The 24,377-nt window shown below is 43.2% G+C and overlaps 1 protein-coding gene across 2 annotated transcripts in view; it reads left to right on the forward strand.

The window, feature by feature from the left end:
- The window catches only part of SEZ6L (seizure related 6 homolog like), a 1,319,356-nt gene that overhangs the window by 857,288 nt on the left and 437,691 nt on the right, over positions 1-24,377 (forward strand). For both annotated transcript variants that reach the window (XM_085633531.1, XM_085633532.1), the window contains exon 8: positions 5,495-5,689. In XM_085633531.1, the coding sequence (XP_085489657.1) occupies positions 5,495-5,689 (195 nt within the window). The remainder of the gene's footprint in view (positions 1-5,494; positions 5,690-24,377) is intronic.

A 24,377-nucleotide genomic window follows, 5' to 3' on the forward strand; every position in this document is an offset into this window, starting at 1 on the left:
ACCCGCGACGGCAGCCGACCGGGACCAGGCTCCCGTAAGGGAACAGGCCGCACCATCCGGGGCTGCCGTGGAGCACTTTCGAAGCCCGAGAGTCCCTTCTTGGCAACCATAGCGTCTCACACGCTCTTGGTGTGTGTATCTGGGCAGAGAGAACGGCTGAGAAACCAGGATCTACAGGATAAATGGGGGATTAAGCACGGAGCGTTAGTCAGACGCGTCGGCCATCTTCGGTGCTTGGCCACGCCCCCATCTTTTAGCCCATATTAATATGGCGAAGCAAGAGGTCGTCACTTTGGCCACCTGCGGCTTCATGGTTAGTCTTCCATCCGGCCGGAAGCCCAGATTCTTTACTCTGGATGACAGCACTGGCAACTTGCCCAATGCCTCCGGCCAACGCTGAGTACCCCAAAGCTAGGGATTGTTTCCTAGAACCATAACCTCGTTCTTCTTGCCGTTAAGCTTCAATGAGTTTGTACTCATCCAAAAAGAAATGCTCCTCAAACATAGATTGAGGGAGCCATTATGGCAAAAATAATTTGTGTGTTGTCTGCGTACGAGAACAGGGTAAGCCTGCAGCTTTCCACCACCTCTGGAAGGGGTCAAACACAAATATTAAAAAGCATCGGGCTTAATGCTGAGCCTTGTGGAATGCCACAAGTAAGGGCATGATTACCCGTACTAGTGCTGTCTGAGAAGAACTGAAATGACTGATTTTCCAGAAACTAAGTCAACCAAGCAAGTGTTGTGCCCTGCAGGCCTAATGCTATAAGCCTTTCCTGGAGAATGGGGTGAGACATGGTATCAAAAGCTCACTTAAATCTAATAAAATCAGTGCTGCTGTACCACCCTCATCCAGGAGCTGTCTAAGATGGTCTGTAACCGCTCGTAGTGTGGATTCCTTGCTGTGCCCTGCCCTAAAGCCTAACTGAGAATGATGCAAACCCTAGTATTTTTAGCTCACATTTTGTTTAACCTTTATGTTGTTGATATTGGCAAGAACTAAACTCCCAAAAAGACTGTCCTCCCAAATTAGGAGCCTCCCCTTAATTAATATGCAATGCACTGATGACAATGTTTTGTTTGATTATACCAAAATAGGTACGCATCACACACTAGATGTGTTTGGTAAATACCATGAGGTAAATGCTTTAGTTATAAACCACGTAAAGTTAAATGTGTTGGTCATAGGCAAGAGTCACAGGAAAAATTGAACGTGGAGGATGCGAGAGGCAGAAATTAATTAAACAGACATCCACAAGAAGTCTGGGATTCATTTTGGTGATGAGGTAACCTAGCACATCTGTCAGTAATAACATCTAAAGCAGATCATTAACTTTTTCATTTGCACATTTATTTTGTACTTCAATAAAACCATTTCTTGTGAATTTTTTGCTAACACTAAAGTATAATTTATAAGTGTTCCTATCCTGGGTCACTTTAAGGAGTAGCTGGATTTTTCTATCTAAGACTATATTTCATTTCCTGAAGTTGTGTACACAGACCAGATTCAACTTGAATTCTGTTTCCAAATTAATCAATAGCCTGACATATAGATGTACTCTGTTATTGGATAATAGCTAGGGAAGCAAATCCAGACACATTGCAATCAATGTTAAGGTAAGTGTTACATTTGACATCATCATCTGATGGTGGTCCCTGGCTCATCTCTCTGTAAATAGCATCAGATACACTTAGACTCCATGACTTATGGGAGGCTGAAACTCTACGAATTGTGGGATGGTGGAACTCAATGAGCTCCATGAATTGTAGGAGGCTGGACATGCATGAACTCCATGGATTGTGGAAGGCTGGAACCCTATGAACTCCATTAATTGTGGGAGGCTGGAACTCCATGAATTGTGGGAGGCTGGAACTCCTTGAATTGTGGGAGGCTGGAACTCCTTGAATTATGGGAGGTTTTAATGCCATTTACTGAGGGAGGCTGAAACTTCATGAATTGTGTGAAGCTAGAACTCCATCATTTGCAGTAGGGTGGAACTCAATGAACTGCATGAATTTTATGAAGCTGTATCTTCATGAACTCCATTAAATGTGGGAGGCTAGAACTACATGAATTGACTGAGGCGAGAACTCCATGAACTTATGGAGACTGGAACTCCATCAATTTTGGGAGAGTGGAACACCGCTAACTCCATGAATTATAGGAGGCTGAAACTCCCTGAATTCCATGAATTGTGAGAGGCTGGAGCACCATGAATTGAGAGAGACTGGAACTCCATGAACTCTATCAATTATGGGAGGTTGGAATGCCATAAGTTGTGGGAGGCTGGAACTCCATTGCGCGAGGGTGGAACTCCAAGAAATCCATACATTGTGGAAGGCAGAGCCTTCATTAACTCCATAAATTGTGGGAGGATGGAACTCCGTGAATTCTGATAATTGTGGTCAGGTTGGAACACCACAAACTGAGGAAGGCTGGAACTGCATGATCATAGGGAGTCTGGAACGGCATTAATTGTGAGAGACTATACTCCATTAAAGCCATCATTTTTGTGAGGCTGGAACTCCATGAATTGTGGGAGGCTGGAACTTCCATATCTTGCCTTACAAATACCATCTCTAAACAATGTAGGTTAAATCCCACGGGATGGATTTGCAGGCTATCATGATAAACACAACTCACATCCAGCTAGTTTCAGTGCCACATGAGAGCAGCAACATAAGTTTTAATATGAAGGTCAATCACAAGGTGGGTTAAAATGAATGACATATGTATACATTTTGGACTGTTGACCTCAGTGAATTAAAACAAATCTAAAGAATGGAAAGGGTTGGTAAAAGGGGCCACCTGTGTGAATAATAAATTAGACACTTGCTCATGTCTTGTGCTGTTATACATTAAATCTATAAAGGGTTCTTGCTCATAATCAGCAAGGCTAGGCTATTGTGCTGTTATACAGCATTGCACACAGAGCGAACAGGCTACATATTCCACAATTCAGGGGATTGGTATCCACACTTGCTGTTAGGTCATGCATTTGTGCTTTACAGCACAGATTGGCACTTTTAATTTAAACTATATAGTAAATCTGCAACTTGAATATTTTAAAGTGATCATGAATATTAATTTAATGGTGATCCTCAGTCTGACAACGCTGGAAGGAAATGCTTAGATTATCACTATCTCAAAAGATTCAAAGACTAATTGATGGTCGAGGTGCGGCAAATTACAGCAATGGCACTTAGGGTCGAAAATGAACTGCAACAACATCATGAATTTTATTAAGTGCAAATTTAATAATCGAATACAGTTGGGATCTTCAGCTTCTTTGGTTAAAAAGATGTGTTCTCAAAAGTTTACATAAAACTAAAATGTATGGTAATATTTGAGAGACAATTCCTTAGTTATCACATAAGAAATATTTTATACAAATTTTAATACATGATTACGCCCATGACTAACTATCAATAAAACAAAAATATATTCCTTCATTCATTTCACGTTGTCTTTAAGTCACTTCTCAAAGTGTAGTGATTGACAAAGGGTATATGTACAAAGACATGCTAGGAAATGATATAGTTCAGTACCTATAGTTGTCATTCTGAGTTAGTTGACCGTAATAATTACAGTCTCCGCTGTCTCTTAATAAAGAAGTAAAACACCTAAGGTGGTTTGAGTTTTTAGTTCCTTAACACCTGGTGCTCTACAACCATGGGCTTTGACTCACCTAAATGCCAGGGATATCTGAAGGGACATCAACCACAATAGATCTCCTGAAAATATGGAAGAGTTGGTTACTTGTCCTTTCCCTCACCCCTCAATAGCATCCCTTTATCCACCATGGTGGAGCTAGCGGAAGGGCAAGGAGTGGAGTACTGTTCTCGAAGTCCTGTTTACTTTTAGAAAGTTCTGGTGGCTTTACAACTACTAAGAACTGGGGGAGCAAGGACAGTCCCAAGAGTATTAAAGGGCTGGCCATTATTAGCATCTACTATCCTGAACCAAAAAATTAGAGCGGGTTCCATTAATCATCAGTCTTACTGCCCTTCCCTGCATTTAATTGTGGTATTGCATTGTCTTTCTTCAAGGATTCCACCTCCTCCTACAGCTATACATTAAGCACAGAAGCATCTTGCCTGCAACAAAGTAATAGAACATCTTATTATACATATTGCCCTGGAGGTCCAACAAGCTACATTTTTTGCCCTGTGATACTTTCGTGGATCGATCCCAAGGTGACGTGCCCTAATCTGCATGGGGCGGGTGTAACTTAATGCATATGAGTGAATTCTTTGCCTTTGCAACCATGCCATATTACAGAAACAGAGGTGTGGGCACTTAAGCTGTTGGCAGTGCACTGATTGTGTGCGACATTGAGATGGTAAATAATCAGTGCACCCACAATGGTGCCCCTAGGAAGGGTTAATGGGAGTCCCACGATGCCCCAGGTATAACCTGAAGGTGGGTGCCGTGAGTAACTGTACCTGCCTACGGCGAAATCTCTACCCATTTTTAAAACTCAAGCCAGGTCTCAATCTGCAGTGAAATGCAGTCCGACAGCTTCAAAGAGTCGATCTGCCTTTCACTAGTGTGCTACTCTGAGTGTAGGTGCCTTTACTCTAAAACATGCATTTTCTGTCCCAGTCTGCACCCTGCACACCCTTTTAAAGGCAAACCATGACAGAGTCGGACGGAGCACACTATCTGAAATATGGCCTCTAAAGTCTAAGTTGAACTTAGGTGTGAACAAAGAACCAAAGACAACACAACAAGACGATTAACGGAGTGCTGACATTTTTCAGCCACTCCCCCAGTCACAGATCTGGGTTTGATCCATTGTTCTTTTGCTCACTAGGCCACCACAGTTTGGACCCAGTCATATGCAAATCAGTCTTGACCCTGCTCCACATGGGAAGTGTCCGGCCCGTACTGACAATGTTTAGCATTCCGTCCATCATCTTTTTGTGTTGCATCACAGAATCATAGTCACACATCCAGGGCCAGCAGATATTTACCCATAAAAATGGAACTTATACTGTCAATTGTAGTACTAATTTAATGCCAGGAGACGAGAAAGGGGTGAAAAATATTTTTCTTTGCACCTAGAAACAATTCTTCAGAGTTAGCCTACATGTGTGGGCACTCTAACATCATTCTATAATTAAATGTTCTTCTCTAACTCACCCAAAACTGCTCTCAACTATCATCACAATTTTTTACCTGATTGATGATGTAAGATGTAAAACAGATGTGATTGATCATCATGTGAACATAACATGTGTTGAAGAGCCACCCACTAGAGCAACTGTGTGTGCATCAAGCAATATATCCTGAAGGCCAGTGCCGGTATACTGTTTTGTTCCTAGGCGATCAGAATGGACAAAGGCGCAAAGTTAACACGATGCTTTACCTTAGTGTTTCAATTTTGTGATGGTGTTTTTGAGTGAGCACCTTAAGCTCCATTGTATCAATGCAGTAATGTGTTTTTTGGCACAGGAAATGTAATAATACCCGTTACCATTACCCTTTCAGCTTTCGAACGTGGCCATTGCTATGAGCCATATTTACAAAATGGCAATTTTACAACATCAGATCCAACATACAACATAGGAACAACTGTTGAGTTCACCTGTGACCCTGGTCACTCCCTGGAACAGGGTCCTGCGATTATCGAGTGCATCAACATGAGAGGTCCATACTGGAATGACACGGAACCATTATGCAAAGGTATGTTACAGCAGGTCCTCTCTTCCCATCCTATCGTTGAAGTGTCGCACATCTGAAATGTCATCTGTCTCTTTAAAATTATTGTTTACAAGATGGATGTAGGGTGATGTAAGTCCTTCTTTGATTTCTACTAGATGGAGGGTAATGCAGTTCCATCATACATTTAAGACTAGGTTCAAGCTTTAACTAAAGATGTAACTATTCTGGGTTCCCCATTACTCAAGTCCCGGGGACAGCCAACATGACATTTTTAGCTCAGAAATTCATTATCTTTATTGAATTTTACCTAGTGGAGCTTTGGGGAGGGGACTTTATTTCAATGAAATCGCAATATCTAAGTAAAATATGTGCATGCACTAATCAGGTAATGCAGGGAGTTAATGCATCACTCTAGACAGTGGAGATTGGAGACAGAGCGGTCATCTCTACTCTCTGTTTAGAGCTGTGCTAGCTGAAGATCATACACTAACTGTTATTGGAACATTGGAATGTTGGGATCTCCATTGAAAACATTAAAGGCCGGTAGAAGCCCGGAGCTCCAACATTCCAAAGTTGTCATTCACGGCTGTTGCTGTGAACAAAGACCTCACAGAGCCCGAGGGGATTTCAATCCTCATGGGATCTGTGAGGCCTTTGTTTTATTTGATAGAACATTCGGCCCTCTAGTAGCGGTTTGTTCTAATAGCCTTATAGCCCTCTGTAGCTGGGCTATACCAGCATTAAAGCCCTGCTCCCTTGTTAATGGAACTGGAGCGGACCTTTAATGGCCAGTATAGCCTGCTTTGGTGGGCTGGCTACATTAGTGTATGTGTTAGACACAGCACAATTTGTTGAAGCAAGGTGTGCATCTTCCTCCTGTGACTGTGTGCAGTGGTCATGATATGGCCCCAGGTGTGCATCTTGTGACTTGTGCTAGAGTTTTTATCACAGTATCTGTGATGCTTGCCCTACCCCTGTAACTCTGAAATTTAATACATGAGCTGTAGACAGTACTTCTCAGAAACACACAGCAGTTGTTGCAGCGCCTTGCTTCTGAGTGTAACGTTTAAAACGCATGTTCTAACTCACAGGGCTACCAAGCTAGTGTGTGCACTGCAGATACAGCAGTTGATTCAAATCAGGCTCACTGCACACTTCTGTGAATTTACACAGAATGGAACCATGATATGAACTGTGTGTTAACACATCTACTTCCAATAGTTGAGGTAAAGATAAACAAAGAGAACAAATAGAGGAAAGCTAAATAATCTCAGTCTCTGCCTTGGACTATTTTAGTGCAGGAAAGCCATTAAAAGCAAAGAAAATAGCACAAACCTTCTAATTAACTAAATTAGGAGCTAAGGGATACTATTGGCGCCACTCTCACAGGGATATTTGTATGAATAAAAAAGCAGCAGACCTTCATTCTCTAAATAATGAATTGATCAAATGCAGAATAATGCATTATTCTATACGTACTAGCTTTAATCTACGAAACTATGTCTAAAAACACGTGGATTCGGATTTTGATTCCAGGTTCAAGTATGCCCACAATAAGTCTACAATAACAGCGAAAAATATTAACGTTTCACAAATACCGAGCTGTACAGGCTCTGTGTTTGCAATACTAGTATTGTTAAATAATAATGCTTCCATGATTGGAATTTTCAAAGTATTACTTTGCCTGAACAGCCCTTTGTGTATGGCAATTGAGGCACTTCTTTCATAAGCAATGGATGATTGCGCTAAGAGCACATTTTCAACAACTGCTTGAATAACACCTTCGGCAGCTTACCCAGAACAGGCGTCAATCTGGCATCAATATATAAAAATGGAAGGGGTTCAGTTCTCCTTTCAAATTACCTACTGTTAGTATTTGTTAGCTTTTAAGGACCTTGTGGTCACTCAGCAAGTCTTTCTGGGGGGAATTACCTGTGCATAGTTGCAGGCATCATTCAGGCTTAAATACAAGCATGATATAACTTGCACCGCTGCATAGCATTTCCAGTGCTGCACAGGGGAGATCCATGCAAGCTAGCAATACATATATTTTAGTAATTTTGGGCTGAACTGAACATTGATAGATGTAAGACATTGGGCTATCAGTTGTGAAGGTTATGAGCCCTGTGCAAGTAATAGGTCTTACTGGGAACCAAACACCCAATCGTGGTACTTGACTCTCTCAGGGTAGTGAAGCAGAGCAGTCCAACTCCTACTCTACTCAGGGGAGGTGGTTTTGGCTAGTAATCTCAGTTTGCTGGCATGCAACAATAACACTCAGATTAAAATACCTTTAGTCAAATTCTTGAATCACATTTTACTCCTACTAAGTAATGACCATCCAAAATCAAAATATTTCCACCTTTACTAGATGCAACATCACAATTTAAAGGTGTTTCATTTTTTAATAAAGCACGCTTACAGGCTTTGTCAAGGGGTCATCTTATAATAAAAGGTAAATGTAAGAAAATGGGTTATTAGCTGTACAGCATGTGAGCTCTGCACAAGCAATAGGTCCCTATTTGTCTCCTCACTGGGAACCCCATGGTAACGCTTGACTCTCTCAGGGTAGCACAGCAGAGCAGTCCAAGGCCTACTCGGGAGGTGGTTTGGGCCAGTAATCACCATTCACTGGAAACACAATAACAACACTCAATAAAATATTGTACAGTCAGTGTTTTTTCTTCGAAAACGGAAAATCACTTTTATTACACACACACTTTTACATCCTAACCATTAACGTACAGATATATACAGCAGGTGATTGAAATACCTTTGGTCACATTCTGAAATTCCAATTGACCCCTGCTGGACCATGACCCTACCCCTGCCAAAAATCACAAACCTCCCCCACCAGTACCAGATGGAACTTTACAATATATAGGAGGGTGTCATTTTAAATAAGGTAGGCCTATTGGCTTTGTTGGGGTCACCACATTAATATAAAAGGCAAGCCTATAGCTTTGTCAGGGGTCAGCACGTTATAATACATGGTAAATCAATTGGCTTTGCCAATGGGTCACCACATCAAGATATGTAACATGCCTATTGACTTTGTCAAGGGGCTACTACATTATTTGAACAATAATCACATTTTAGAATTCAGGATTAAAACCAATGGAATAGGAAAGCACATTTAAATAGTTTAATCATGAATAAAAAGCATGGCTATGTTCACCAACAATCATTATCAATAAAGTATTTGGAATAAAACATTGCAAATCAGAAACAACATGTTTCCAAGTCTTTATTTTTCCACTTCAGCCGCACAAAATACTGCCATATGACCAACCACTAGAGGTTCCTATACTCCTGAGCTGCAGAAAAATCTGAAGCCTAGGTAGTGGTTGAGAAAACATGCCTTCTGTGACCTGGGAGACAAATGGTCAGTGAATCCATAAACACTTTAGGGGGAGTCAGCTGCAACTTTTCAGCACCCCCTAACACATGACTATTTTGTTGGTGGTACCCCTGCCCTTCCGTGGGGCACCACAGGCAAGCAGTAATGTTGGGAACCCGAATGGGTAGCTCCCAGGTGGGCAAAAATTAATATTAAAGTAGAAGGTTCACCTGCAGTTATTTTTATGTGCATGGCCTCTGACCGCACATCCTTTTTGTTTTCTTTTGGGAGGATGGGTGACCAAGTCCCCCCTGGCACACCCACAGCCATCCACTCCATAAGGGCAGCGCTGGGAGGCTACTCTCATGTAGGCTGCCCAGCTTCCGCTTGGCCATCACTGTTTCATGCAGACCCAGGAGCTGTGTGCTCCTTTCCCTGCAGTCATTCTTGCGGGAAGGCTTCAACAGGTGCTGGCTTCCCCACCTCCCCCAGTCACAAGCAAGGGGATTGGGTAGCAGCATCTTCTTCCTCTTGTTGTTGGTCCCGAACGTATCAGGACAATATTAAATGTGCCAGGCCCATAGGATGATATCCCTGGGCTGAGAATGAGTCTGGCGAGGATGACCCAGGCATGCCCTCTCTCTGGCAGAATTAATATCTATAAAACTGCACAGACCCCTGGGCACTGGCCAACCCCAAAGGTAACTCAGGAAGTAGCAACGGAGTCCCATGTGCTCTATTTCCATTTTGGCATGTTAAAATGGACAAACATTTCAAGGTGCATAACCTGGGCCCATTGAGCCGATTTTTCATATCTTTGGCACATTTTGCTCATCGTGGCAATCTCTAGCCATCAAGAACATTTGCAGCAGGTATCCATGCCTCTGGGAGCACTTTGCAGGAAGCTGGTTTTACTGGCTCCTCACACCAGTTGTCTCCTCTCCTAGCTTCTTATGCACCTCTCCTGCTTGTGCAGCCCCTTCACTACCATCCCACAGAGCAAGCCCCTCCCCAGACTTACAAGTCCCAGAGTCCCCTGCCTGTCTTGCAAGACACTTGGGGTGGCAGTGGACCCCAGAGAATCAGGGGGCCAACGCCACATGTCCAGGAAAGACCCATCTAGTCATGATGGTCAGCTGCAGTCAAAGTCCTTAGTGCGTAAGGGTCATCGGGTGACTTCTCAATTTTGGCGCTTGCCATTGCCAAATGGCAAGGTACATAAGTGAGGCCCCAATGGGTCGACTTTCTTGATCTTGGGTTCATTTTGCTCCTGGTGGTGAGCTCCAGTCACGAGAGACATTATCAGTAGGCATTCTAGCCTCCAAATATATTATGCTGATTGGATTTGTATTGTTTTGGTCTAATTTTATTTATTGAAATGTGTTCTATTAGTCTAAACTAGTTTCGTATTTTTCTTGTCCTGTGTTTTCACTTTATTACTGTTTGTGTGCTGCATAAATACTTTACACTTTGCCTCTGAGTTAAGCCTGACTGCTTTGTGCCAAGCTACCCACGGGTTAAGCACAGGTTAATTTAGTTATATTTATGGTACACCTTGACAAAGACTGTGGTTGTTGCCTGAGTGGTCTTCCACCCCCTCAACCAATAACTCAATTTCTTACAATGGGCTAACCCTCTCTTGTGGTCACTCCAACCCAATTTTGGGAGCAGCTCCCCTTTGGCTGTGTTTCGAGCCAAGCTGGCTAGTGGGCCAAAGAAAGCAGGTAGGCCTGGTTTGAGGTTCATCTGCTTGTGACAGTGTAAGCCACTTTAAAGTTTAAGTAGTCCTTCGACATAGCCCCCACACCATCCTGTCAAGTGAAGGCCAGCACCTTTCCACCCCCAAGACCTTAGTCCTCTGTCTGGGTGCATATTTCACCAAAGGAGAGCCATCCCTCTGCCAGGTGACAATTAAATGTTTACAAGCTTTAACAGAAAAGTTTTTTAAAGTGCATTCTGCTCCCGAGGTAGGCAAAATTAGATTTTGCCATTAAATTAGATTTTGATTTGGTTGGTATAAAAATTAGTCCTTAGATTAATTATCCTTCTGCTACCAATCCAAATTTAGCATTTTTTAAATGTAACAATGTAGCTCAGTGTTTCCTATGAAGCAGCCCACATTGCCAAAGTGAAATTACCCTTTGGGATATTTCACTGCAAGGATATTTTCAACATTAACTTTTATATTTCCCACTTTTAAATACCATGTACCCTGCCTTTATGGGCAATAAGGCGTGCTCAGGGGTGACATCAATATTTAAAAGGAAGGTTTAGGCTGTCAAAAGGGGCTACTTTGAAAGGTTGACTCAGTTTTTTCAAACTGCCATAGGCATGATAGCCCGCAAATGTGTTCACGAGTAACCAGCCCAGTGCCAGTTACCCTCACTGCACCACAGTGGCCTCATCTTAAAAGACAGACACTAGCGGGAAAGATGCTCAATTCGCATACGATGACATTACCATGCATGAGACTCGGATATTGAGACTCAGCCACAGTAAATTTCCAAAAATACAGGTAATCAAAAGCAAACATTCCTGGTGGATAAAATGGGCGGAACCCATTTGTGAATATAGAAATGCTGAGAATCATAGGAAGAACTGGGTGATAATGGCGGGTGGTTCATCTCCATTCAATTGGAAGCTGAGCAAAAAGGTCAAATCAGGCTCCCCTATAGATCCCATGAGGCCGACCCTATTCAGGGATACACTAACTGTTCTTATGACGCCTCTGCGTCAGATCATCAATGCCTCTTTTTCCACGTCGGTGGTACCCCTGGCATGGAAACAAGCTAGGGTGATCCCCTTGCTGAAAAAAACGACACTTGATCCAACTAAACAGGAAAGTTTTCGACCCATATCCCTCCTGCCCTCGGTCGCTAAAATTGTGGAGGCCCACACCAATACCATTCTTTCAGGCTATCTGAACAACATAGGTGGCTTGGATCGCTCCCAGAATGGCTCCCGCCCGGGTCATAGCACCAAGACCGCGCTTCTAGCAGTGAGTGAACATCTACGGACCATCCTGGATGAGGGACAAACTGCAGCTCTCATATTGCTCAATCTTAGCGTCGCGTTTGACACGGTCTCCCATCAGATCCTCCTGCGTCAGATAGAGGAGGTGGGGGTGGTGGGCCTGGCCTTGGAGTGGTTTTGTTCCTTCCTTTCTGACAGATCATTCCAGGTTTCGCCCCCTCTTCCTCTCACACGCCCATGTAATCGAACAGGGGGTTCCCCAGGGGTCGGCTTTAAGCCCCGTGTTGTTCAATCTCTACGTTCAACCCCTGGCAGCGGTGGCAAGGGATCATGGCTTGACCATGGTCTCATACGCCGATGATAAGCAGCTAGTGGTGGCTCTCTCGGATGATCATTCCCAGGGCACCGTGCGATTTTGGAGCGGCCTAGCGGCAGTCGCGCACTGGATGACCGCAAACTGCCTTCAACTTAATGCCAACAAATCAGAAGTGCTGCTGGTGGGGAGGGACAAGGGGCTCTGGAGCAAACATTGGTGGCCGGAGTCTCTGGGCATTGCCCCTACCCCTAAATCGGCAGTAAAATCCTAGGGATCTGGTTTTACTCCACCCTTGGGTTTCAGGAGCATACCAAGAAGTCCGCTGGTACTTGCTTTGGACTCCTTCGGGGCTTGAGGCCCATGCTGGGCTTCTTTGATCCTCCAATCCGACAGTTGATAGTCCAGGCGACTATCCTGTCTAGATTAGATTATGCTAATTCTCTCATGCTAGGCGCCAACAAGGCCGAAGTCACTGGCCTTCTGCGAGCACAGAACGCTGCTGCCCGAGTACTATTGAGGCTTCCCAGAACCAGTTCTGCATCAGGTGCCTTGCGACGCCTACATTGGCTACCCATGCCACAAAGGATCCAATTCAAAGCATTATGCCTGACCTTTAAAACCTTAATGCTGTCCTCCCCCGAGATTCTATCTAATCTGCTAGTCCCCTATGTTCTGCTGAGCAATTCCTAGAAACGATCCCCCGAGTGAAGCGCCTCAGAGCAGGGGGCCGGTCATTCCGGTTTCTTGTCGCTAAACTATGGAACTCCCTCCCTGTTCAGATCCGGCGGCTGGATTGCCTGCTGTCATTCCGTAAGGCTATTAAAACCTACCTTTTCCCTACAGTCTAGCCCTAGCTTCTTACTGACACTGCCGCAAGCGCCGGGAAGCCTCTTCACTGAGGCAGCTGTGCGCTATATAAAACCACCTAACATAACATATCATACCAGTAGGGTATATCACTGAATGTGACCTAGTTATGGGGTGCTTAGCATAAACCAAGAAAGCTCAAAGTGATAGTAGAATTTTTGTGAGTGAGTCACTGGCATGCTTGACGTGCAATAGAGAACAGACTCCTTAGTAATCTCACCAGGTTTTAACAATTCTGACATGACCACTGACTAACTAAAGGCTCTCTAGCATAATCATCAGCTGAAGAGATAAATAAAAAGTTATTTTATTGAATCATTTCCCTGCATTGCTTGAAGTTCCTATAATGGTATGATCCCTGTCCCATCCCATCGTTATCTCCTTTTCTCCTACTATACTTTCTACAGGTGGCATTTCTTGCGTGGCAAGATGGGTTGTTGGCTACATGTCCTACGTACCCACAGCACCAACATTTCAACCTTCCCTTTGCCACTCTCTGTATTTTTCTTTTGATCTGCCACTATCCAGACTGAATAGTCCATGGGTGCATTAATTTCCTTTCCACAATCAGCTGTGAGTTCTATACCTTTATCTCTGTTAAGGACATCTTTAAAGTTTGGATTGCTGGTCAAAAGATTATCTTAAATTCTACGTTTGTTGGAACAGCTAGTTGTATATAAGGTTTATTAATGACCTGTCCAAACTCCCACATGTTAGAAAAACCGCCTAACAATGGCACATGACTTAAAACGATTTCCATTTTATATTCCACTTTCCTAAATAAGTTGCACCTTTCTAAAACTACCTTAACTTTCTCACTTAAATGATCCTCTAACTTTTGAAATGTTGCTTGGAAAACATCTAACTGTTCCCTTCACCTGTTCTCTCTCCATGGTAACGCTGGTTCGCCAAAGTAAGAGAGAGTGGAGGTGGTTATGACATACATACAGCAGCCATCATCAGGTAGAAAGATATAAAATGAGGATTGCAAAGACCTAAACAGAATTATAGACTGCACGCAAGTACAGTCAAAACAAACTAACATATGATTGGCATAAACTAGGAAGCATTGATCCATGAATATAACATTGTTATTCATTTGTAAATGCTTTTTTTCTGTTTGCTTCTCTCAATGTAATTTGCAATATCTGAAAAAATAAATTCTCACAGTTCCTCCTGGTAAACTAGTACAGGTCCATGCCTCAGAAAAATAACTTTGCTGCTCTGTACATATAGGCATGCTAGTCCTCAGCACTTCCCTTAAATGACACTAAGTACTGGAAAATTCTTGTCCAAGGAAACAGCTGGCAGCAGGCTTTGCATTGATTGATTCTAAACACACTTTTGCACATAGGGCAATCAGTAAGAGAAGATCAGTCACCCTCAGATCATAGGGATTTCCTTTCCTTCTACTCATCTGAGGGTAGCTGTGGTCCCCAGCTTCATCTAGCACAGTGACAAACATCACGTTGGCCCTCAGGCAATCACTGAGTGAAGATCCATTTCACTTAGACCAGAGATTTAATTTCAAAATGGAATATGTTCCAGTAGTTGGGAATTTAGCTACTGGTGGTGTTCCTGACATGCAGTTGTGCTATACTAAGCTAGACGAAGGAAAGGCTATCAACTAGTTATCTTTGGCAAGCACTTAGAAGGGTTCAAGCCCTATAAATTGAGCGATCGTGTGCCAGGGAATGTTATATTAGTAGAGCCACATGAAACCAAACTCTTCAAAAGATGCCAAAAAGATATTGCAATCAATCAGAAGAATTTAAAAACTACATGCAGGTCAGAAATTAGCTAAGCTTAATGGGGGACAATGATATAGAGGAGAGACAGTAGTTTCCCTCCAAAAGTTATATGACAACATAATAGACTTTGTCCATGAAGAACATTTGGGCTCTATTCTAACAAAGAAAAAGATATGACACTATGGTAGAACAGAAGGTAAGATGTTGTATGAAATGTGCTTTTAGTGATACAACTAAGGTATTAAGGAGATCACTGCTGTCACTTGTGAAAGTGCCCCTAAAACATAAAAAGAGTAGCTTTGTATGTGGTGGTCTACTTAACTGCCCAGATTTGAGATCAGTGTACCCCTCTAATTATCATTCTTTATGATCAACAATAGAATGTTTAAATGCACACATTCTTGCTTGTGTTCACAACTGTGTGATAAGATGTACAACTAGGCAAATCAACCAATTACCAATTAAAGTTAGATAACAAGCACTGGCAATGCCAGTAGGTCTGGCTTATGAAAGAAAGTGCCTCCTTAGTAATTGATGGAGTTAGGCACTGAATAAGCCATCATATATGCACTCTGACATATCCTTGAATTTATACTTCCATTCATCATTGTCTCATTCTTGGATTCACCAACTTACACAACCACAATAAAATGCACACAATTCAGGCATGCATGTAATATAATGGTGTAAACATGCTTGCAATAACAAAATTAACATAGCAGCAGGTGGCCATATTACAATTATATTGTACATGGCATATTGCTGTTTAATAGTTCTGAAGGTTGCCACCATTAGAACTAACATGTTGGCCATCTTAAAATGGTAAAAACAATAATACCCTTTAGACATTATCATTCCATGATGGTCAGATGGTTTATATACAACGTCAGGTTACAGTACACTAAAGATGAAGTGAGCATCAAGCAAACAGCCAGCTAGCACTGTCTTTATAGCTGTAGCATTCTGAAAATAAAAAAAAGAAGGAAAGAAATGAAAATGTAAGGGACCTATAAGCCGAAAATGTCCAATTAAATCAGTGGCCCACAAACTTTGGCACTGAAGCACACTCATTTTCAGGCACATGTGCACACGTGATCAGACAAATGTTTTCACTCAGTGCAAGAGAGCCAACGAAAGAAGTGGGCTGATCAATTGCCATATGCTGTATGCTCCTGGAAGTGGAGTATAAATGACACTTATACAGACCAGTGGCAGAAGAGGGCTGACCCAAAGCTCTCTCTGTTTGTACATGGAATAGCCCTTAAAAGGGGGACTGCTATAGCACCCCATTAAAGCCTGCAAATTTATTTTTTTACATGAAATGTCACAGATTGCAGTTTTTAGGCAATGATTTTATGTGTTTATTGCTACCTTTGACAAAATGTAGGTGTACAAGATCTGCGCTGCACAGCAATAATACTTGGTAGAATCTCTTGAGGAACAGGCGTGCAAATGTATATATAATTACATATATATATATATATTACCTACTGGCGGTTGCCAGCAGGTAGTTATAGTTAACCTAGTACCCATAGGAAAAGCATTTTTTGATTTGCTAATAACTTTGGCATCGTTTGATGAATGTTCACAAAGTTCTCCAAAAAAAGGTCTATCCAGGTCAGTTCCTATCTTTAGATGTTTGGGGGTGATTCATCAAGCGGGGGCTGAGAAAAAAGGGGGGTCCCAAAAAGTGTTTTCTCCATGTTAATTTTATTACAGGCTACAGCCCGAACTGCTGAATGGAATTACACCAAATTTGGCAAAAAGGTAGAGCTTGGTTCAGAAAGCCACCTTTTTTTAAATGGTGTAAATCGGTTCACTAGTTGTTGAGAGATTCAAAAAATAAAAGTCAATAAATCAATTTCCCATAGGAAACTTTAGCCGAGTCTACAGCCCGAACTGCTGAACGGAATTACACCAAATTTGGCAAAAAGGTAGTGCTAGATTCAGAAAGCAACTTTTTTTTAAATGGTGTAAATCCGTTCAGTAGTTGCTGAGAAATTAAAAAAATAAAAGTTTTGATATCTGGGGCAGCGGTGGGTTCGCGCACCCTTCCGACCACGAGCTTCACTGTGATTGGCTGCCATGACCACAAGCTTCACTGTGCTTGGCTGCCAACACTCTAAACCAGGAAGTGTTGGCAGCCATCTTGTGACTCGGGAGAACTGAATCACAAGAAAACAGTCGAAAAAAGATTTAAAAAGAAGAAAAGGGGGCAGGGTAGAACCCCTGACCACCTAGCTCTGCTCAGGGGGTCCCACAAGGACCCCCAGGGCCAAAAATTATTATTATTATTTTTTTTAAATGTCCGAATGCGCTCTGGGTGCGCAAATCCAAACGGAATATTTTTTTAAGAGTCAAGCGGGGGCTCCCCCACTTCATTTAAATGAGCCCCCAGGTGGCCATGTTCCGGGGGCAATCCTAAAATTATATTGTGGGGGCCTGCAGGGCAGTATTTAATATACAGAGAGTGTGTCTTGCCCTTCAACAAATTCCCAGTGAAATTCATGCCCACTATCGCAGTTTCTTTTCATTCATTTATTTTCACCTTTTGGGGTTCCTGTTTACAGAGTATGCCGTAGTGGAAACTAATACTGGCAGCAATTCTAATACATGGGAGAGTTCTCGTCCATGAGCAAGGTTCCCAATAAAGTTTTCTGTTATTGACATTGAGCTCCACGGCAGTCATGGGATAAGTAGTCTGCATCGGCATATAAATTTGGGATTACACGGGCAAATCTTTCTTTCACTGACAGTATTTTGCGCTTGCAATTTAATATGTAAAATCATATGAATTTATTGATATATAAATGGTGACAACTGCAATTGCTTCAATTGGGAAGATTATCATTTTTAAAGATGTCTGTGTCCTCTGTTATGATGGTAAAGTTTTCACGAAGTCTGTTCTCACTGTTGACAAGGTGTGTCAAATGATGAATTTAAATACCCTGTTTGTTTGCATGCACATTACTCGTGAACAAAGACGCTCCGAAACACGTAGAGTGACACCCCACCACTGCCCCGCCACGGCCCGCCATTGCAGGCGGCTCGGGTTTCTGCATGTCTGAATGTTGGATATATATATATATATATATATATATATATGCAAACAAAAGGGCATAGAAACACCCAACAGTGGAGCCCTCTATAGACCAGCACCTAATCTGCTATCCCTTGTATATTTGTATCCCTATATGGTCGCTAGGGGTGTGTGTGTGCACACTGAAACGCACCCACTGTTACAATGCAAATCCCCAAAGGGGACCTAATAGTTTCAAAACACAAGCACAGGTGCACCACACATCAAGAGAACAGGGAAAGCGATAATATAATCATTTCCCACATCAAAGTTATTCAAAAAATAATTCATTTTTATTCAAAAATTGTAATCATTATCATTTCTTTTTAAAACACAGAATTGAAAGTACAGTTTGGTCTTGACAGCACAGCCGACGCGTTTCGTCCTAGAAGCGGACTTCTTCAGGGCATGTAAGGGATGCAAGAATTAAACAATCCCATTCAGCATAAGTGGATGCAGTGCCAGAGCCGTAGAATCTGTAAAAGTTTTCCCTTCGTTTTTTTGAAACAGATTGAGATTTATATTCAAGCGTTAAATTCTATAGCATCACCATATTTTCCATGGTTGACCAAGTCACGTCATTTTTAATATTTTCTTGTTTTGAAAGACCGAGAGATAACAGTCTTCACAGTCAGAATGCAGCTGTGACGGACGTCCAACAAATCCGGTAATAACGGTAGGCGCGTTGGTGAAGAAATGACGTATATATATATAACCTACTGGCAGTCACCAAGTGGTAGTTATAGTTTGGACCTTGTTTTCATAGGAAAAGCGTTTTTTGACTTGCCTTTATCTTTGTAGCTGTTTGATTAATTTTCACGATATCTTCCCAAAAAAGTGTGAGGTTGAGTCTTGCTGTGCATAGAAACTTTTGGGATGTGATCCATCAAGCAGGGCCCGAGAAAAAGGGGGGTGACAAAAATTGAATTTCCAATGTTAATTCCAATAGGAATTTTAGACACGACTACAGTCCGAATCGCTGAATGGAATTACTCCAAATTTGGCAGAAATGTATCTGTTGGTCCAGAAAGCGACCTTTTTGTGAATTGGTGTGAATCAATTAAGTAGTTTTTGAGATATTAAAACACATTCAAATGTGTATATCCAGGGACACAGATCTTTCAAGGATCCAACAGTCCCCATGCTGAAATCTGATTGTCTGTCAACACCTCAACCAGAAAGTGTTGGCAGTCACCTTGGGACTCAGCTAGCCGAGTCCCCAAAAAAGTAAAAGAAGATGAAAAGGGGGCAGGGTATGAATACCCTGACCCCCTCGCCCTGGTCCTGGGGTCCTGCTAGGACCCTGCCAGGGCAAACCAGCACTTTTTAAAAAAAACTTTGTGTTACAAAATCATGACAGAGCCACAAAACTGCTGCAAAAATTTAAAAAATAACTAGCGCGATCTCCTGTGCTTGCTTAGTGTACAGCTCCCTGAGAGGGCCAGGTCACAGAGGCATAAGAAAAGGACGTTTTAACAACTACTCAGCTTTGGGCTGGAACTGGAACTAGAACATGCTATATCACTTTCCTCATGTGAAAATGACCCTCATTTTAAGCGCATAGCTTCTTTGACTAGAAAGTCTTCAAAAAAAGCGGAGCTGTGGGACACAGTCAGCAGCTTCTGCGAACATGTGCCTGGTGTTCATGTTTCTCATATCCATCTGGCGTAGCTCCATCTGCCACAACTCGCAGCTCCGAGAAGCCCCAATGGCACATTGGTTTACTTACTAAGTGAGTTACGATTGCTGCTTCTGACATCTGCTATGACATAGGTAAATCAAATCATTCTTTCGAGGTTGGAAAACTGAGTATCATTAACTTGAATAATAGTCTGATTTATTGTCAGGTGGCATTTAGCCCTATATGAAAATAAGTTATCACTCGACTGTCCTTAGGAATACTAAAGAAAAAAGATACACACATCATGTCTAGTCCGATCTGTCCAGTGTGCCCCTCAGCATATGACTGCACAGCACTTGCACAGCCATTATGGCATGGGATCTCTCTCCTCAACTCCCACTCTAACATACACTCTTTGTCTATTTGTCATCATTATCTTACTTCCTGTTTAACCCAGACTGCCTCACTTATCTTTCTCTGTCTCTCCTTTCATTGTTCCTGCTTCTCTCCACATCTCCAACCTGTGGCCCTGTAGAAATGGAATTCAATGCACCCTATATAACTAATTGTTTCTCATCCCTCTGTCCCTCTTGCCCTCTCTTCCTCAATCTTTATCCTAGCAGGCTTTTGCTCTCCACCCAACTCCCCCATCTATCTCTCTCCTGCAGTCTACTTGCTCCCTGTCTTGTGTCTGTTTAGTCTTCCATGTCCCCCTCTCTTTCCACTTTAGCTAACATCCAACCCCTTCTGTCACTTGATCACTTCCTCCTGATAGCCTCTCCTCTATCTCTGCCCCCTATTCTACCCCTCTCACCAAATCAGGCACTCTCTATGTCTGTGAGGGGCAGCACTGCAGACCATGGTCATGTGTGGAGAGTAGTGTATTATACATGGCACTCCTTAAATTAGTTAAGAGATAAGCACCAATTCAGAACCTTATTGAAATTCTAAAGCACTAAATCGAAATCTGAAAGCGAGATCTGATGTTGATAAACCCCTCCACAGCCACTGAAATAGAGCCAGGATACTGCCAGCATCTCACATGCCACTGATGAATATGCCCTTGTCCTAGAGTGGTGTGATGTTAGGAAACTGCCAGGTTTCCTAGGTCTATCAGGGACTATAGTCCAGTCCCATTTTTCTCAAAATGATGGGACTTGTAGTCCAGATTTTATACTGGTTTAAAAATGACTACAAGTCTCAGACTCCTAAGGAAAAAAGATCAAGCCTGGCCTACTTAGTCAGACATACACCTATGAAACGTTGTAGCTTTGAAAAGCTGGCCAGCTTCCCAGGACATGGAGAGTGAGGGTACTCTGTGCAATTCGTGTGTACGCATGCCTCCGGTGTCAGCGCATGAGTGCACATGTCCATGTCTGGGTGTCTGTAACTGTGGGTGTGTGCTATGAGAGCACCTTGACAAGCAGTATTCGGCATCAGGGATGGGCAAAGAGAGGTTCAGAAATGGGGTATTCTCTGAAGACGTAGCCGAGTTCTGCAAGGGTGGACAGCAGTTTTAGCAGAGAGGGCAGTCACTGTGCACCAGCCAATACCAGTGGCACAGCTTGCATTGGTGTAGCAGGTACAGTAACATCGAGTCCAAGAGGTCCAAGGAGGGACCACTGAATCCTCATTATCGTTGTATTTGATAATTCAAACAGCTTCCAGGGGGCCAATTCCTTCCATGCACTAAGGCCCATGACACACTGGCTATGCCACTGGCCGTAGTGGGCACTGGGTGGGCCACCAGGGTGAGGACCGGTTTTAGAGTCCCTTTTTTTGCCGGGGGCCGTTCTTGCAGCTTAGTTGCAATATCGGGCCCCAGCAACAAAAGCAGCATAAAGGTCTCCACTAGCAACGACCCCCGGGGCCGGCCGAGCTCTTTGCCAGGGCTGGTTTTGGTTACCAGTCCCGCCCCGGGCCAGTGCTTCAGAGTTTACAGGGTTACCCCTAGTGGCTTAATGTAAAATTACAGTGGGCCTGCAAATTCTTTCGGACTTGGGGAGGGGGTGCCAAAATCCCAAAATGGTGTAAATAAATTCCCATCAATTAAACATTCAGTTTAGACACCATATAGACACAGAGAGGACACACGGCCATGGCCTCAATCAATTATTGTGCATGCACAGCGTACGTCCACGGCATTGCAGGGGTGTGGAGTGAAGGGGGCTTCACAGTCTCCATAGCGGTGTGCCTTGTTGCCCCTACAGTGTGTTGAGCTCTGCTGGAGAGCAGGCTTATATAGGACCCCGGAGTACAGTAGTTTAACAAGGATGCACTGGGAATAAGAAGTTGTCCCTTTGACTGCTGTTTGGGTAGTAAAGATACAGCATTTATCTGGATTCAATGAACCCCTCAGGGCCCTATGACTCTGTGCCACTGAACATGCTGCATCAATGGTTGCTATGCTCCCGCAAGCCTATGATGGCAGGTGACACCTGTAGAGGTTCTGAGGGGTCACAGAGGTCCACATGGACAAGGAATTGCCAGTTCCTCAAGAACCTGTGGGTGCCCCTAGCTTCAAACTATTATAGTAAGAGGGTCTAGGACAGAACCTTTTATCTTTCCTTCCAGTTGTTATTTTCTCAGCTTCTCAGATGCACCTCCTCATTCGCACCATGAATGATCCCAGCATGCCTTGCTCAAATGGTTCAGAACCAGTGGGGCTCAGGATTCAATCCCACTAGGGCTGCTACACATTCCGAGTCCATGAAATAATTATCACTGTGCTGGGTGATGTACACACCTATTACTTGCACACCAAGATACAAACTAGTTCACATAACAGCAGTGAATCACTTCACAGGCACAGTTCAACCGAGATTAGGAAGGAGGCTGCAAATCAGCACTCATCACACGGTCAGTACGCACCAGCAAGTTGTACAGCTAGGGGCAGCCACACACAGCAGTACGCACCACCCACCACAACACCCATTTTCCCTACTATAATTTACTATAAATTTTAGAACAAAGATGGAATTTTGACATCCAAAATAATAATGCTGCCAATATTTTTAGCCCTCACGTGTAACGTAAGCAGGATTTAACATCATTCACCCTGTCAGGCGTAAATGCGCACATCTTTTGAGCGCATTATATACAGCTATAGGCACAATGCCACAACCGCAAGAGCTGATTGGTTATGGTAAGTATCAGCCCCTGCGTGCACACCTCCTCAGATACAAACATATGCACTGGGATATGAAAGAGCACACTTGGAGCAAAACAGCAAAAGCCATTCACGGTAGTTCTAGCCTTATCAGTTAGTTCAGCTGCTGCCAGATGCTGCAGGCTCTGACAGTGCAGCCTGGGCTGCACCAAAAGACTCTCGCACTGTGCCTCACGCAATGGGCGACCTGCGAAGTGATGATCCCCGCACTCCCCGCAGGCAAAGGGGATCTCTGCGATGACCCTGTCTGATTCTTCATCGGGTGACCCCTGCACCATTCCTGGACACAGAACTACAATGTGCCCCCCTCTGCTCTGTCCTCCCAAAGGCAGGAGACCATCAGAACTGCAAGGGGCGATCTGTCTGCTGACCCCTTCTGTACTACAGTGGGTGAACCCGGTATTGTGCCCTAATGCAGGACCACCTTTATACTGCAATGGGTGACCCTGAACCTATACAGCCATTCACACACCCACGCTCAAAGGCTACCGTTAGGAAATAACATTTTAAAAACTGTTGAAATTCCCTGAAAAAACCAAAGGTTACAGGAACGTTATAGTTAGGAAATTTAATTTATAATAAACATAGATTCACTGAAAAAAAAAAAAGGTTATAGGGACGATATAGTAAGGTTCAGATTTCATTCACACAAAACCATAGCAGCAGTTATAGATACCTGAGCCAACTATAACTTATGCCCCACAGTGCACTGCTTATTATGACCTCTCATATAGCATCAATCATGACATGGTCACTGATGAAATTTTTTTTTTTATTGGTTTTTTTATTGACATTTTTTAAAACAATGCAACATACATTCAATACAACAGACCAATATACCAGTGGTATTCAGCTCAGATCAGTCCATAGCACTTATTTTTCATTACACCAATAAAATAGCGTGCGTCCGATGAAGCGGTATGACCCAGTAATACAGCGAATAGCTTTGCATGCCACATCCTACATGAGGTTAACAGTTACAGGAATATAGAAGCCAATCTCAGGCCTCACCCTTCATCTCCCCCACGATATACATATCTGATTTCCATATCAGTTCATTTCAGTTCCTCAGTTGGGACTGCATTTGTCAAGGCGGCATCTTCACCTCCCCCCCGCTCCCGGTCCCAATCAAGAAAAGGCTCCCAAATGTCTTGTGGTCTCGAAGTGGCTGACATTAAATCCCAGAATACGCTCAGTTGTGAATGTCCGTACGTCACATCTTTTATCCATTCTTTAGCCGAGGGTACCCTTCCCCTCCCCCAGTGCACGGCTATCTGGCATTTAGCAAATAGAAGCAGAAGTGCATGGAGCTTACGTTTCTTCACTGGCGTATCTTTAACGTAGCCCAGCAGTCCAAGCAGAGGGGACGGCGACGGGGATAAACCAACAATCTGATTGATGGATGTGAAGACCGTGGACCAAAATGAATTAAGAGCTGGTCAATCCCAGGTCATGTGTAAGAAAGAGGCAGGTGCATATCCACAGCGCCAGCAGCTCTCATCTTCCCGGAGCCCCATACGATATAATCCTATTGGTGTTCTGTAATACCTGACATTACTGATGACATTTCAAATGATATGTACTGTTATCAAA

Source organism: Triturus cristatus, chromosome 11 (assembly GCF_964204655.1).
Source record: "Triturus cristatus chromosome 11, aTriCri1.1, whole genome shotgun sequence".
Lineage (NCBI taxonomy): Eukaryota > Metazoa > Chordata > Amphibia > Caudata > Salamandridae > Triturus > Triturus cristatus.